The sequence below is a fragment of the Alosa pseudoharengus genome, unplaced genomic scaffold (genome assembly GCF_046254945.1).
Source record: "Alosa pseudoharengus isolate Yale_2024_CS ecotype anadromous, Long Island Sound unplaced genomic scaffold, YU_APseudo_1.1 YU_APseudo_1.1_scf_9, whole genome shotgun sequence".
Taxonomy (NCBI): domain Eukaryota; kingdom Metazoa; phylum Chordata; class Actinopteri; order Clupeiformes; family Clupeidae; genus Alosa; species Alosa pseudoharengus.
In genome coordinates, this window is record NW_027468881.1 from 12494635 (window position 1) to 12509634 (window position 15000).

Sequence of the window (15000 nt, forward strand, 5' to 3'; positions counted from 1 at the left end):
TTGTATATGTACAAGTTACAAACTCACACAAACAAACATACACAAACACACACACGCACACACACACACACACACACACATTGGCCCATGACCCTTGAGGTGTGCACGTCACCGTAAATCTCATCACTGGCGGGGGCCGTGTCACTTGCTGTTTTTAACTTCATGCATGACGTGTTCTTCTCCTCCTCCCTGCCGTCTGTCTCTCTTTTTCTCTCCTTCCATCCCTCCATCTATGCTATCCTCCCTCTTCCCTCCATCCCTTTCCTCCCTTTCCCTATCTCTTCCTCTCCATCCCTTCCTCCCTCTCCACTCTCCAGACGGGCATGTTCTTTGGCGAAGCAGAGGGCGCCGTCATGAGCAGGCTGCTCGCCATGGACTCCTTCAAGAGGTGAGTGGAGCTCAGCTGCACCCTGATGGAGCAGGAGGAGGAGGAGGAGGAGGAAGAGCAGGAGAAGGAGAAGGAGGAGGAATATTATTACAATCTCCATGACTCTGAACCCCATGCTGCCACCCTCAATCCGGATGACCTCCTTACACCAGACCTGGGGGCAGTGGAGTGTCTTTGACCCTGTTTTACTCAGCTCTAAACACTGATCTGAAGTCAGCGCTGTGGGTCCTGTGCATAGGGAGAGAACCAGCCTCCAGTCATGATGAGCACTTGTCCTGCTGTGTGCATTTACTTCTCAGCACGCAAGAGTTCTGTTGGTCTGACACCTGCCCACTGAGACGATTAGGGGATTAGAATCTGCTGAATATATGAGGAGAGTGTTGAGGTTACTAATTCCAATCCAAATAGATTATCTATTCAGATCAGGTGAGCAAATAGACCATCATACTGAATTCCATTCATATAATAAACAATTCAACAATCAAACAATATGAAGTGTGCACTAAAGACAACTGTATTATTTGTGTAACTCTAAAAGAAATCTGATATCTTTGTCTCCTCTTCAAAAGATGTCTGGTAAGGAGTCCAAAAGCACTCCCTCTGAGCTACAGACATATAACTACACAGCATACACATTACAATATTACAGAGCTTTTTTTTATTACAGGAACCTTTTTTCGGAAATATTTTTTTTTTACCTCTGAGTTAGATAAAAGGACACATACCCTTGTAGCTATTGGCTAGCAATAGGCTAACTGGTCCAACCCGCTTCCAGTGAATTCTGCTAAGCTAAGCTAACGGTGTCAGACTGGGTTATTGCACACACGAGAAGAGAAGTGTGTGAAGGGATATGTATCCTCTTATCTAACTCTGGGGTAGACAACAAATAAGCTAATTCCTCAAAGAGTTGATATGTTCCTTTAAGTGTCCTCATCCTCCTGGGGGAGTGATGGTGGAGGTCAGGAAGGCATGGAGGACGGAAAGGTGGATTAAGAGTGACAGGAAGAGGAGAGGATGGAGGGAGGTGAGGAAAGATGGAGGGTTCGTCAAGCGCGTCAGACGAGAGTCAGGACCGACCCGCAGGCCCCGAGGCTCTGAGCTCAGCCAGTGACATCGTCGCATCCGGTGCCGACCTTCGACCCCGGCCCGCTCTGTGGATTTCATGGCTGAGGGATTAGTGCCAATCTCCTCCCGGAGAGCGGGGGGGGGGGGGGGGTGGAGGAATTAGTCAAAAACTTTTGTTGAGTCAGACCGGAGTGAGCTCACTCGCAGGCACGGTTGGACACGCGCTTGCATATATACTCACAGACACGCATGCACACACACACATACTCTTATACACACACACACACATACACACACACACACAAACATACATTCAGCTTGATACTTATACAGGTTGCACATTCTTACACTCTTAGATGCTGATACATTAGTACACACTTCCTTCTTATTGAACAGATGCATTTTATTTCCAACTTTTCTAGCTGTCTACCTGTGTTTTCACACACACACACACACACACACACACACACTCCCACATATGTGAAGTGGTCAGGAATGGCTTGGAGCTATGGGAATTGTTGCAGTTATCCCTGATTAAGACAGGAATGGGATGTGGGAGAGCACGGCTGTCCCATAGAGGAGAAGGAACAAATGCCTATTCCATGTGCACTTCAAACACACACACACACACACACACACACACGCACACACACACACACACACACACACACACACACACACACACACACACACACACACACACAAACACACAGAGACATAGACAGACACACACACATACACACAGACAGATAGACCCACACACAAACACAGCGCAGACATACACACAAACAGTCTTGTGTCTGTCCGTCACCATGACACCAGGCAAAACAATGACTGAAGCAGCAAAAGACATTCTCACTTGTGTGTTGACTGCATACACAACTAATGAGAGCTGCTTAACCCTCTTTAGTGTGTGTGAGAGAGAGAGGGAGATGGAGAGATACAGAAAGAAAGAGTGAGAGAGAGAGAGAGAGAGTGTCTGTTGAAGGGCGCTGGAAAGCATAATTATAGCATTGCCATGCAAACATACAGATGAAAATGACCTATATTAGCATACAATCCCTTCTCCTTCCCCAGAAATCAGTGTTGGGAAAGTTAGATGACAATTACTGTCAGACAGCCCCAAACAGTCCCAAACAACAGTCATTACCCTGGGCTTACCCTGTCAGGGCCCAATCCCACACTGAAACATGAGTTGTGCATAGCCTTCTGCGGGATGGCACCATGCTTCTTTGCCTTGGTTTGCTTTCGCCTTTGCGCCTTTAGGAAAAATCATGCAGCCAGGGTCGTGGTGCGGCGGGCAGGCCTGTGTGTCTGTGTGTGTGTGTGTGTGTGTGTGTGTGTGTGTGTGTGTGTGTGTGTGTGTGTGTGTGTGCCAGACAGCTGGCGAAGGTGAGCGCCTGTGTGTGTATGTGTGTGTGTGCGTGCATCTGTGTGTGTGTGTGTGTGTGTGTGTGTGTGTGCATGTGTGTGTGCCGGATAGCCGGTGAAGGTGAGTGGACCTGTTAATCCCATCACCCCCTCTGAGCTCCAGCCTAATTAAATCACCTCCTCTCCTCCCATGTCATGGTTCCGCAGCTCTGGTTCTTATTCTCACTCTCCGGTCGGAACCTGTCCTCGGGCTGTGTGTGTATGTGTGTGTGTGTGTTTGTGTGTGTGTGTGGGGAAGGGCGTTGGGCCGTGTCTGCCGACGCAGTAACTCGGCCCGGACGCAGAGGGGACCAGACGATTGCCCCTTGATCCTTGCCCCCCACTGGCCCACACACACCCACAATCCCCCAAATGCCCTTCTTAACTCCCACTCTCTGTAAGCTCCCCGAAAGCCCCCACACACTCAGCGCCTCAATACCCCCACACCTGCCCTGTCACTCTGGGTACCCCCGAGGAGCACACATACACACACACACAGGCACACACACACACACACACACACACACACACACACACACACACACACGCACCCACACAGCTCCACATCACCTCAGGCAAGTAAAGCACACCACCCCAGCCCAGCTGCACTCCAATCCCCCTTTCTCCCTCTCTCTCTTTCTCTCCCTCCTCCAGTGTGAGATTCCTGTGATGATTTCCACCCATCCTCTCCCTCTCTCTTCCTCCCTTTTTCTCTGCCTCTCTCTCTGCCACCTCCCTCTCTCTCTCTCTCTCACTCTGTCTCTTTCTCTTTCCTTCCCTCCATCTCTCTGTGTCTCTCTGGGAGGTGTCCCTCCCTGTTCTAGCCTCAGGCTGCTGTTCTGAGCACTGAGGTCTGGAAACTCTGAAGTGCAGAAAAAGGGAGTGAGTGACAGTATCAGAGCGGAGCGGCGTGAAAAATGCGACGTCATCGAAAAAGGCCTGAATTAAATTAAAGGGATATGCGGCACCACACAGTTGAACTGGATCCACTGAGGATTCTAAACCCAGACAGTCTGCCTGCAACCCCCCCCCCACACACACACACACACACACACACACACATATACACACACACACACACACACACTCGTTCTTTCTCTCATACGTAAACACACACAGAGACACACTCACACACACACAAATTAAAGAACACACACTCAAAGAACAAACTTACAACACAATAAAAACTATTTCTTTATGCAAATTGATTCCTTTTCTTTTATGATATGTGATTGGTCACTTCATGCTGTAACTCAGTCATGATTGGTGCTTCCATGTTAATGCTTTAATCTCCCTCTAGATTATTGAAAGAACGCTCTCCTCAGAACTCCAACCGATCAATTTAGTGCTTGATTTAAAACGATTGTGTGCACAGGACACATTAAAGGTTCTCTGGACACGTATTCCTTCGTCTCGGCCGGTGCAAACAAATCACTATGTACTCCGTCCATGCAGTAACACTTCCACAACATGTCAACAACCATTTCTAAAAACCTGAATCATGACAGCATCGGGGTTCATCTTTCCCACACGGATGCGCTCTCTGCTGGGCTAACTCACGGAGACCTTAGTGTAATTGCTTTAGTCCAGTCCAGCTCCTTAGCCACTAAAGTGGGCTTACCGCACACTCACGGCACATCAGCGCTTGATTGGACCGTTTAAGGCAGCAATCGCCTGCGAAGCCAAGCGCCCAGGTTCAGCCAGAAGTGGATTGCATTTCATGTATACAAGCTCAAGACGTGTGTGTGTGTGTATGTGTGTGTGTTTGTGTGTGTGTGTGTGTGTGTGTGTGTGTGTGCCCCTCTGTAAAGTCGAGCGCTCATTCCTCGTGGTTTAATGGAAGTACCGGTTGTGTTCTCCGTGCCCATGATTGTTTTAAAACGAAGCCACGGTCAGTCAGAGCATAACTAGGCGGTTCGACAAGGATGCTGTCATGGCTGTAAAATGGTCGCACGGATCGACTGCTCACACACAATGTGGTCGGTCGTGAAGGCCTGCACAGCAATGAGATGATTAGTCTCTTCCTCCCTCTTTTCTCACTCTTTCCCACTCTTTCCCTTTCTCTCTTTCTCTCTATCTTCCAGGGTGACCCTCTATGACTACCAGGCCATCTGTAGAATCTATGCTGAGAGCAGCGACAGTGCACACAGCCTTCTGGATGTAAGTACAGTTCAGCTACAGAACTCAGTCTAATCAAAGTTAGAATACAGTACTTAGGTACAATATGTACAGTACTTTATTTTCCTTATTGTGGGTTAGGTTTGGTCCGTTTGTTTTGAATTATGTGTTACAGTCTTCATGGCTTGTGCTATGAAAGACTACAAGACATGAGTTCCTGTATCAGCAAAAAGTCACCGTAAAATGTTGTATAATTTGTTCTCATGCTGAGTTTTGAGGTAATATCTTAATCTTGGGATAATATACATATTTTATGCCACTGCTGACAGTTAGATGTTGTTTTCTCTTACCATTGTGTGGTCATGCCTTTGAGTCCCATCCAGGCAATCACAGAGATTAGTTGTTCTTTTTCCTTCAGCGTCACCCCCCCCCCCCCCTCTCTCTTACTGTCTCTCTCTGCCTCTTTCACCCAGCTCTGTTTCAGGCTATGTGGATGTATGTATGTGTGTGTGTGTGTGTGTGTGTGTATGGAGGGGGGGGGGGGGGTAGATTTATTTGTTGGGATTGTGTGGGTGTGCTCCTCTTTCTCTGGGGTGGTCCCCACACACGGATGAATGCAGGGAGAAAGCCACATCCGTAGGGTGTGTGTGTGTGTTAGAGAGAGAGAGAGAGAGAGAGAGACTGTACAATGTGAGAGATTGTGTGTGTGTGTGTGTGTGAGTGAAAGTGTGTGTATTTACATGTGGGTTAGTGCATGTGAGTGCATGTTTGTGTCTGTCTGTGTGTATGTGTGTGTGTGTGTGTGACAGAGAGATAGCGTCACAGTGTGTGTGTGTGTGTGTGTGTGTGTGTGTGTGTGTGTGTGTGTGTGTGTGTGTGTGTGTGTGTGTGTGCATGTGTGTGTGCGTGTGTGTGTGTGTTTACTCGTGTGTATGTGTGTGTGTGTGTGTGTGTGTGTGTGTGTGCGTGTCCGCGCGCGTGTGTGTATGTGTGCGCCTGTGTATGTGTGTGTGTGCGTGCATGTGTGTGCGTGTGTGTGTGTGCATGTGTGTGTGCGTGTGTGTGTGTTTACTCGTGTGTGTGTGTGTGTGTGTGTGTGTGTGTGTGTGTGTGTGTGTGCGTGTCCGCGCGCGTGTGTGTATGTGTGCGTTTGTGTGTGTGTTTACTCGTGTATGTGTGTGTGTGAGTGAGTGTGTGGGCCTCTAGCCCTGGCACGCTCTCCTGCCTCTCCCCTCTCCGTCACAGTGGTTCTGATTTACTGGCTGCCTGTTCCGAGCTGCACACAGCTAGCTCACGCCACTGCTGCTGCCACTGCTCCTCTCTGAGCACGCTCAGATTGATGGATGGGTAGAGACACTGACAGGAGACATGACTGATTTCAAGACCTCTCTCTCTCTCCCTGCTTCTCTCCCTCTCTCTCTCCTTCCCTCCCTCTCTTCCTCTCTTTCTCCTTCTAGCCCTACTTCGCTGCCTTCGCCGCAGTCAAATGGCTTCTCACCGAGCTTGTCATGTAAGAAATGCCTGGACTGGCTCTGAGTGACTGATCGATTGCTCGTCTATCTGTCCATCTGCCTGCCTGTCTGTCTGTGTGTACTTACGCCTGTCTGTTTGTTCTTACGCCTGTCTGTCTGCCTGCCTCTTTGCCATGCTGTCTGTGTGCCTGTCTGTCTGTCTGCCTCTTTGCCATGCTGTCTGTGTCCATCCCTCCGTCTGCTGCTGTCTCCCTCAGCCCCTTAAGCTGGAGACAGACCCCCGATTTTGAAAGGATGGAACGTCCGTAACAATCATGGGAAATCCAAGGGAGTCAGCAGTAGTCGAGGTGTTCAGTCGCGGCTGGAATGGTTATGTGTGTTTGGATGACAGATTTCAATTCTTTGTGATTCTTTCCATTGTTGACGCAATCTAGATTCAATCAAACTTGATATACTTGATAAATTGATATTATCTTGACCGGTCTGTTCCATGGTAGTCAACGTTGCAATTGTGACATTAAACAGCCAACAGCTCGATTGTTATGTTTGTGCTCATATATAACTCCTAATCATACCAGACTCCGTCTGTGAGTTTGGTCTACTCAATCGCGTTCTTATCGGCTGCGACTGAAAAAATCGGGAGGTCTGTTCCCGGCTTAAGATCCTGTCCACTGATGTCACACAGAGAATGGCTTCCTCCTGGGACTGGGGTTGGGTCTGTGTGTGTGTGTGTGTGTGTGTGTGTGTGTGTGTGTGTGTGTGTGTGTGCGTGGCTAAGATCCCGTCCACTGACGTCACACAGAGAATGGCTTCCTCCTGGGGCTGGTGTTGTGTGTGTGCGTGTATGTGTGGGTGCATGCGTGCGTGCGTGGGTGCATGCGTGTGTGTGTGCGTGTTTTTGTGTGTGTGTGTGTGTGTGTGTGTGTGTGTGTGGGCATCACAGACAGGGAATCCCAGGGTGCATGTGTGATCTACAGTACCCTCACTCTCATAGTGGTAACAGACTCCCACCTGGGTGGGCCTTCATCACAAGTTGGAGGGTTTAGAGGTTGTGTGTGTGTGTGTATGTTGGGGTGGGGGGGGGGGGGGGTCGTAGTGAGTTGTGTGTTTGCTTGTCGTCGTAGTTTGTAGTTGTTGATAATGAGACAGAGGAAAAACAAATGGTTCCCCCCGTTGGCCAAGTTCCTGTCTGTGCAGATGTTGCCCCCCAGGAAAGGCCAGGCTGGGGGGGGTTGATGTTTCTCCAACATGCCCCTCATCTCATCTCATCTCATCTCAGGCAGCCCTAATGGGAAGCAGCCCCCTGCCCTGCTACATGTCAATACACAGGCCGAGGCCCTGGCTTCAGCACCCCAAACTCATCTCTCTCTCTCTCTCTTTCTCTCTCTCTCTCGGTCTGTTGCTCTTGCTCTCTCTCTCCTTCTCTCTCTCTCTCTCTTTCTCTCTGTCCTTCTCTCTCGTGCGCTCTTGTTTCTCTTTAAGATTCCTGGTGGAGTTTAACCTGTACAGCTGGTGGTACTCTGATCTCACAGCCAAAGGTGAGTGGGTGCTGCATGACAGAGAGAGAGGATTGCAAAAGTTGGATGTGAGAAAAATCCCTGCTATTGTGCAGGGGTTGTGTGTGTGTGTGTGTGTGTGTGTGTGTGTGTGTGTGTGTGTGAGAGAGAGAGAGAGAGAGAACACTGAATGCACGTGTGTGTGTGGGTGGGTGTGTGTGCATGCGTGTGCATTATTTGATCATTCGCCACTGTAAGCAACTCACCTGTGGGACATGGCTCTATAAACACACACTTAGTCCAAAGGGTTCAAAGGTGAAATTGCAGCCGTCCCGCACAGTGGGCATGCTCCCATCCTTGCTGGGCTGTGATTGGTTGGGCTTTGGGGTCATGCAGAGGCTGACCACATTCTGTTCCGACGCAAAACCCACAGTGGAAGAGGTTTCAAAATACATATCACATACACATGTACACGTGTGCAAACACACACACACACACACACACACACACACACACACACACACACACACACACACACACAGTTAGAAAATGAATGGCAACATGGAGTCAGCTCTGGCTTTCCCTTTCCCAACAGATAAAAATGTACACACACACACACACACACACACTGTCATGAGTTCATGTCTTACACATGAACTCATTCATATACTATGTAAACCCATAGTTGGTACCGATGCCAAACACTGTTCCCCTCGGTTGACTTGGTATGTGTACATATAGATGGTTACTCTGTTGGCTTCACTGTGTTACTTGGTCATACACAGTATTATGCATGTGTGTGTGTGTCTCTGTGTGTGTGTGCGTGTGTGTATGTGTGCGTGTGCGCGTTTGTGCTTGCGTGCGTGCATGTGTGCATGTGTGTGTGTGTGCGTGTGTGTGCGTGTGCATGCGTGTGTGCGCGGTCATGCACACATGTTGAGTTTGCTGTAAGCCCAAGCTCTTTATGGCCTGTGAAAAGTGTGTCATGAGAAGTAATATCCGCTTCTTAATAAAGCTGACAGCCTGCTGCCAACTCTGGCAAAGTCTGCGGCCCCTCGAGCTGCCCTGCACATCGAGACCATCACTGTGTGTATCAGTGCTCTCTTTCTCTCCCTCACTCTCTTTCTCTCCCTCACTCTCTTTGTCTCTCTCTCTCACTCTCTCTCTCTCGCTCTCTCTTTCTCTCGCTCTCTCTCTCTCGCTCTCTCTCTCTCTATCTCTCTTTCACACACACACACACACACATATGCACACACACACACACACACACACACACACACACACACACACACACACACACACACATACACACACACACATACACACACAAGAACCCTGAGTGTCCTCTTCCTGCCAGTACCTGTCAGAAGTGTGAAATTCACACTACCTCACCCTTTCTCGAGCTTTCTTTAATAACACAAACATGATTACTCTCACACACTTGCACTCTGTCTTACCACATACTTTTTTTCATATCTCTGTGCACACACACACACACACACACACACACACACACACACACACACACACACACACACACACACACACCGAGAGACACACACAGACACACACACAAGAAAGCAGGAAATGGTCAAACTTTGATCAGTGGGTTTTTCGAGGCGGCAGCTTTGTGTGTAAAAGCTGTGTGCCAAATGCAAATGCAGAGAGGAGAATGAAAAGAAGGGATGAGAGAAAAAAGGAAAAAGCAAGGGAGTAGGAGGAGGAGCGGAGTGAGAGAGAGAGGCCCTAACATAAACAAGCCAGCCATCAGAGAAGGAGACGTGGTCTGCTGCCTGACTGACAGTCTATGGGGACGCATTCATTATCGCCAACCAAAACAGCAGTTTGGGCCTTTTCTCTCTTCTTTAACTCTCTCTCTCTTTCTCTCTCTCTCTCTCTCTCTCTCTCACTCTCTATCTCGCTCTTTTCTCCGCCATCTTTTTTTTCGGTCGTTTTCTTTTTTTGTTTTCGCAAAGAGAAACGTCTCCTTCGCTCGCTCGCCCGCTCATGCTGGAAAACGCAGGACGCAATTTCACACTCCACTGACCTTGCCACTGGTGCCGTATCCCTCTGACCGGAACAACAATAGAAACCCAACCCAGTCCCAATAAAACCCCCGGCTTAGAGCCGCGAGCCTGGCTGGGCAGGCCCGACCCAACCCAACCCGGGGAGAGAGAGCGAGCGGCAGAGATCCAGCGAGCGGCAGGGCCATCCGCCGCGGAAGTCACAGAGCTGAACAAATCCACAAGCCCCTGTAACGAGGCTGCCGGCAGTGGATCGCCCAGCGCTGCGTGGCCCCTGGCCGGCCGGACACACAGACACACACACACACACACACACACACACACACACACACACACACACACACACACACACACACACACACAGTCAGCCAGGCCAGACCCAGCGCCCATTAAGCTGACTCCAGGCAGTAATGTAAATTCAATACACTCCGTCCCCATGTCTCCATAACCCCACGTCACTGTCCCAGGCTCCCTGGCGCTGGAAATCCTCTCTAAGCATGTCACTGCGGAGGCTGCTGACCCGTAGGGATGGATGTGTACATGCACATACACACGCATGTGCACACGTGCACACAAAAGTTCAGTGAAACTTTTTTTTCAAATGAATTAAAGTTGAATAAACGGAGCATTTAAGACAAAGACTTAACAATAATTTTAACAGAAGAAAGGTGATTGGATGGTAAATGTTTAAAACAGTAAGGGGATGCCATGTTGGAAGTAGCTAGCGTTAATGATCTACTGCAGTGTTTGGCACCTGGCTAAACAGCTACAGGAGTAATGGAGTGGGTTTATGATGAATGGTATGATTAACACAAATTATTTGACAGTAGGCCTATATGGGTAAACAAAAAACATAGACAAGTTTAACAAAACATATACACTCAAGCAAACATTTACATGCTTTGACGGTGGTTTGTTGTCCCATCACACACATACACACACACACACACACACACACATATATATACTGAATGTACCTCTACACATCTCCACACATGAACATACACACACACACACACACACACACACACACACATATTCTCTCTCACATACACAGAAAACACCGTCATTGTCAAAGGCATGAAGAAAGAGTATGAAAACAATGGGAGAAGCAAAAGGCGTTTATTTTTTGTATGCATGCTTGCAAGTGCTTGTGTGTGTGTGTCTGTGAATTATTCCGTGGTTAAGAGGGATATAGACTGTCACCAGTTCCATCTAGCTGAACACATTCTCCACAAGCGCGTTGGCCGGCCGTCTCCAGGAAAAACGTCCTGCTCTTTGGTTTTCTAATAACGTGCGCGGGGTCATGTTATTGTTCGGTTATTAAGTGAGCTGTTCAATAAAGTGAAGCTGTTGAAAGATACATTAAATTACATTTTGTGTTTAATGACCACTGTGCGAGGGCGAACTCTGCGGAGAGTTTGTGTCTGTACGGGATCCAGACTACAGGAGACAAATGAGAACTGGCGCTCGGCGTAACATGAGATAACAATGACCCAGGAACTACCCTTTAACTTAAAAAGCACATTCTCTCACAGCCCGGACACGCCAAGCCCTTAAACAAGCAGTTATTTAAGGATTTTTTTTTTTTTTTTTGTATGCTGTTGCTGTGGGGTGCTGCAGTACCACAACTCAACAGTAGGTGGCAGCAGTGCAAAGCAAATGGCACTGGGCTGCTCACAGTACTTAGCATCAATCTGTAGAGAGCACCAAGCAAATTACTTGTTCAGGGTTTTGAGAGGTCTTCTTCATAACAGAAAAAGCGCTAGGTTTGAACATTTTAATGATCAATTTATCATAATTCATTTTTAATTAATTTAATAATTTGTATTAAATTGATTAAAATAAAATACACTTTGTTTTATTAAATTGATAAATATGTCATTGCTTATTTACAGACATGTTGTCCATGTCAGTTCAGATTAGTCTTATTTTACTTCATTTAAATATTTTTTTTTTTTTGAAAATAGAGTTTTGTGTTTCTGAGGTCAGGGAACAATTTGACAGCCACTGATAAAAACTGAATCTCTTTCTCTCATACGCACTTCTCTTTCCCGTCTCTGTGTCTCCTTTTCAGCTCAGAGAGGAGGCAGAACTATGCTGGTTCCGTGCGACACCGAGTACCCAGCCTTTGTGTCGGAGCGCACTATTAAAGAAACCACAGGGAACATCGACTGTGATGGTTGCATCAAGTAAGTTAAATACAAACACGCATACGCAGCACTGTCTGCACAACTCTGTTCTATGTGCAGTATGTGACAGGAAGATTCAGTGAGGTGTGTTTGTGTGTGTGTGTGTGTGTGTGTGTGTGTGTGTGTGTGTGTGTGTGTGTGTGTGTGTGTGTGCATGCGAGGGTGCATGCGAGGGTGCACATATCTGTGTGGATGTGCATGCGAGGGTGCACATATCTGTGTGTGTGTGAATGTGAGTGTGTGTGTGTGTGTGTGTGTGTGTGTGTGTGTGTGTGTGTGTGTATGAGAGAAAGACAGAAAGTGAGTGTGTGTTCATGTATGCATGTGTGGGTACATGTGTGTGTGTGTGAGTGTGTGTGTGTGTGTGTATGAGAGAAAGACAGAAAGTGAGTGTGTGTTCATGTATGCATGTGTGGGTACATGTGTGTGTGTGTGTGTGTGTGTGTGTGTGTGTGTGTGTGTGGTGTGTGTGTGTGTGTGTGTGTGTGTGTGTGTGTGTGTGTGTGTGAGAGAGAGAGAAAGAGGTCCACATGGGGAGAGTGCTGTTCCTACTGTGCTCTGTAGGGCTCTCTGGCTCTCTGAATAATGATGTGCTAAGGAAGCAGGGGAATGTAGCACACATGTTCCTACGTACTACACCACAGAAAGAAGGGAGAAAGTAGAGCGCCTCACCACACACACACACACACACATACACACACTTTTACACACTCTTATATCATGACTCAATATTAGGCCATAACTCTCATTCTGCCCAGCACCCCTTCACAGTGCGCTCTTGTGTTCTAACATCCAGTATGAGCAGGTCATACAATACCTGGAGAGTCCTTTAAGTTCACAGGGATATTTATTCACTGCGGTCTCCCTATGTAAACCCGTGCTTGCTTTCAAGAATTATAAACATTAGAAAGGAGAGAGCTGCAGCTATTGGACTACAACATAAAGATATGGGTTCTGCTAGCTATAAAACAGATGCACTGCTGCCTCCCTCTCTCTCTCTCTTTCTCTCCCTCTCTCTCCCTCTCTTTCTTTCTCCCTTCTCTCTCTCTCTCTCTCTCTCCCTCTCTCTCTCTCTCTCCTCACCTGTAATCCAGCTCTGTGGCATGTCAGGTTTTGTCCAGGTTGTTATGGCCCTAGCCAGGGGGAGAGTCTTCCCTAACCCTAGCCCTAACCCAAGCAAGGGGGAGAGTCTTCCGCTGGAATGTCTGATGAGTCCGGCCCAGGCTGCACTGTTGTTATGCGGACTCAAAAAGCCTCTTCAATAACACACAGATAAAAATTCCACATGCAATGAGTGTGTGTGTGTGTGTGTATGTGTGTGCATATGTGTGTGTGCGCATGTGTGTGCAAGTATGTGGTCCCTGTATCTTTGTCGTACTATGAGCCTGTGTTTGCTTATGATGTAGATGTTTGTGTTTGTTCCCACTTTAATATGTCCCACCAAATTTGTATTTGGTATATATGTGAATATTTGTGTATGTGTGTGTGTATCTATTTGTGTATCTGTCACACCTTATACTTAACAGGCCGTCCTGACTAAATATCAACTCTAAGGATTGCCTATAGTGGACAAAGCCATGAGAACTGCAGGCATCGTCCTCCCTCTCTTTGTGTCTCTAAGACCCAGAGCGTGAACCCTAAGGACGCCCCCTCCCCTCTCCCCTCTCCCTTTTCTCTGCCTCTCTGTTTCATGACCCCAGCTGCAGGAACCTGTAAGGGCCCGAGCCCCGCGTAAAGGATCCCCTCACCGCACGATTAAACGGCACGTGTTCCATTTTAAAGAATCTGATTAGGACATTTGTTACTCACCAGCAAACACACACACACACACACATGCTTACACACACACACACACACACACACATGCTTACACACACACACACACACACACACACACACACACACACACACACACACACACACACATGCTCACACACACACACACAAGCACCAGCACAGAGAGAGACTCACTCACTCAGTCGCTCCTGTAAAATATGAGCCATTTGGAAAAGAAGGAGAGAGAAGAAGCTGGAGCGAGAAGAGGAGGATGAGGAGAAAAAGAAGCGAGGGAAGAGAAGGAGGGAGGGAGGGCAGAGAACAGTTTCCTTTCAAAAATGAGAAAATTAGTGTGGTCCCCATTAACAATTTAAGGTTTTTTGTCAGGCAATTGCGGGGTGCTCTATGGATCACTCAAATAAAGGGCTCATTGCTCCCAGCTGTGGAAACTCTGCCGAAAGCTGAGATCTCCGAATGTGTGTATAAGTGTGTACGCATGTATGTGTGTGTGTGTGTGTGTGTGTGGTTGTCTGTGTGTGTGTCTGTACGACTGTATGTGTGTGTGTGTGTGTGTGTGTGTGTTAGCAGAGAGTGTGTGCCTGTGTGTGTGAAGTGAAGTGTGAAGACTGTGTGTGCCTCTGAGTATATATGAGCTAGAATTTGTGCATTTATCTGTGTGTGTGTGTGTGTGTGTGTATGTGTGTGTGTGTGTGTGTGTGTGTGTGTGTGTGTGTGTGTGTGTGTGTGTGTGTGTGTGTGTGTGTGTGTGTGTAGACCCACTCTCCTCCCCTGCCACTGTGCAGGACTCCAGGGTCACCATGAGCATGGGCCAGTGCCCCTGAGAGAGAGTGAGAAAGAGAGGGAGAGAGGGATGTAGAGATGGATGGAGATTAAAGGGAGAGAGGGATGGAGAGAGAGGGAGTATACGTGGGGGAGAAGCTGTACCTCACACACTCAAAAGTCCCCAGACAGCGCTGGGACACCCAGCCTCACCCGCCGAAAAGCCCCAGGAATGTGGCCCTCTTCCCAGGGCCATTTGCACATTTGCAGCCAGTGGTG

General features: G+C 48.0%; 1 protein-coding gene across 1 annotated transcript in view; it reads left to right on the forward strand.

Moving 5' to 3' along the window:
* cacna2d3a (calcium channel, voltage-dependent, alpha 2/delta subunit 3a) overlaps positions 1–15000 on the forward strand; it is a 176895-nt gene that overhangs the window by 152880 nt on the left and 9015 nt on the right. The window contains exons 31-35 of the mRNA XM_076277113.1: positions 318–388; positions 4948–5023; positions 6439–6491; positions 7936–7991; positions 12051–12165. Coding sequence (XP_076133228.1) covers positions 318–388; positions 4948–5023; positions 6439–6491; positions 7936–7991; positions 12051–12165 — 371 coding nt within the window. The remainder of the gene's footprint in view (positions 1–317; positions 389–4947; positions 5024–6438; positions 6492–7935; positions 7992–12050; positions 12166–15000) is intronic.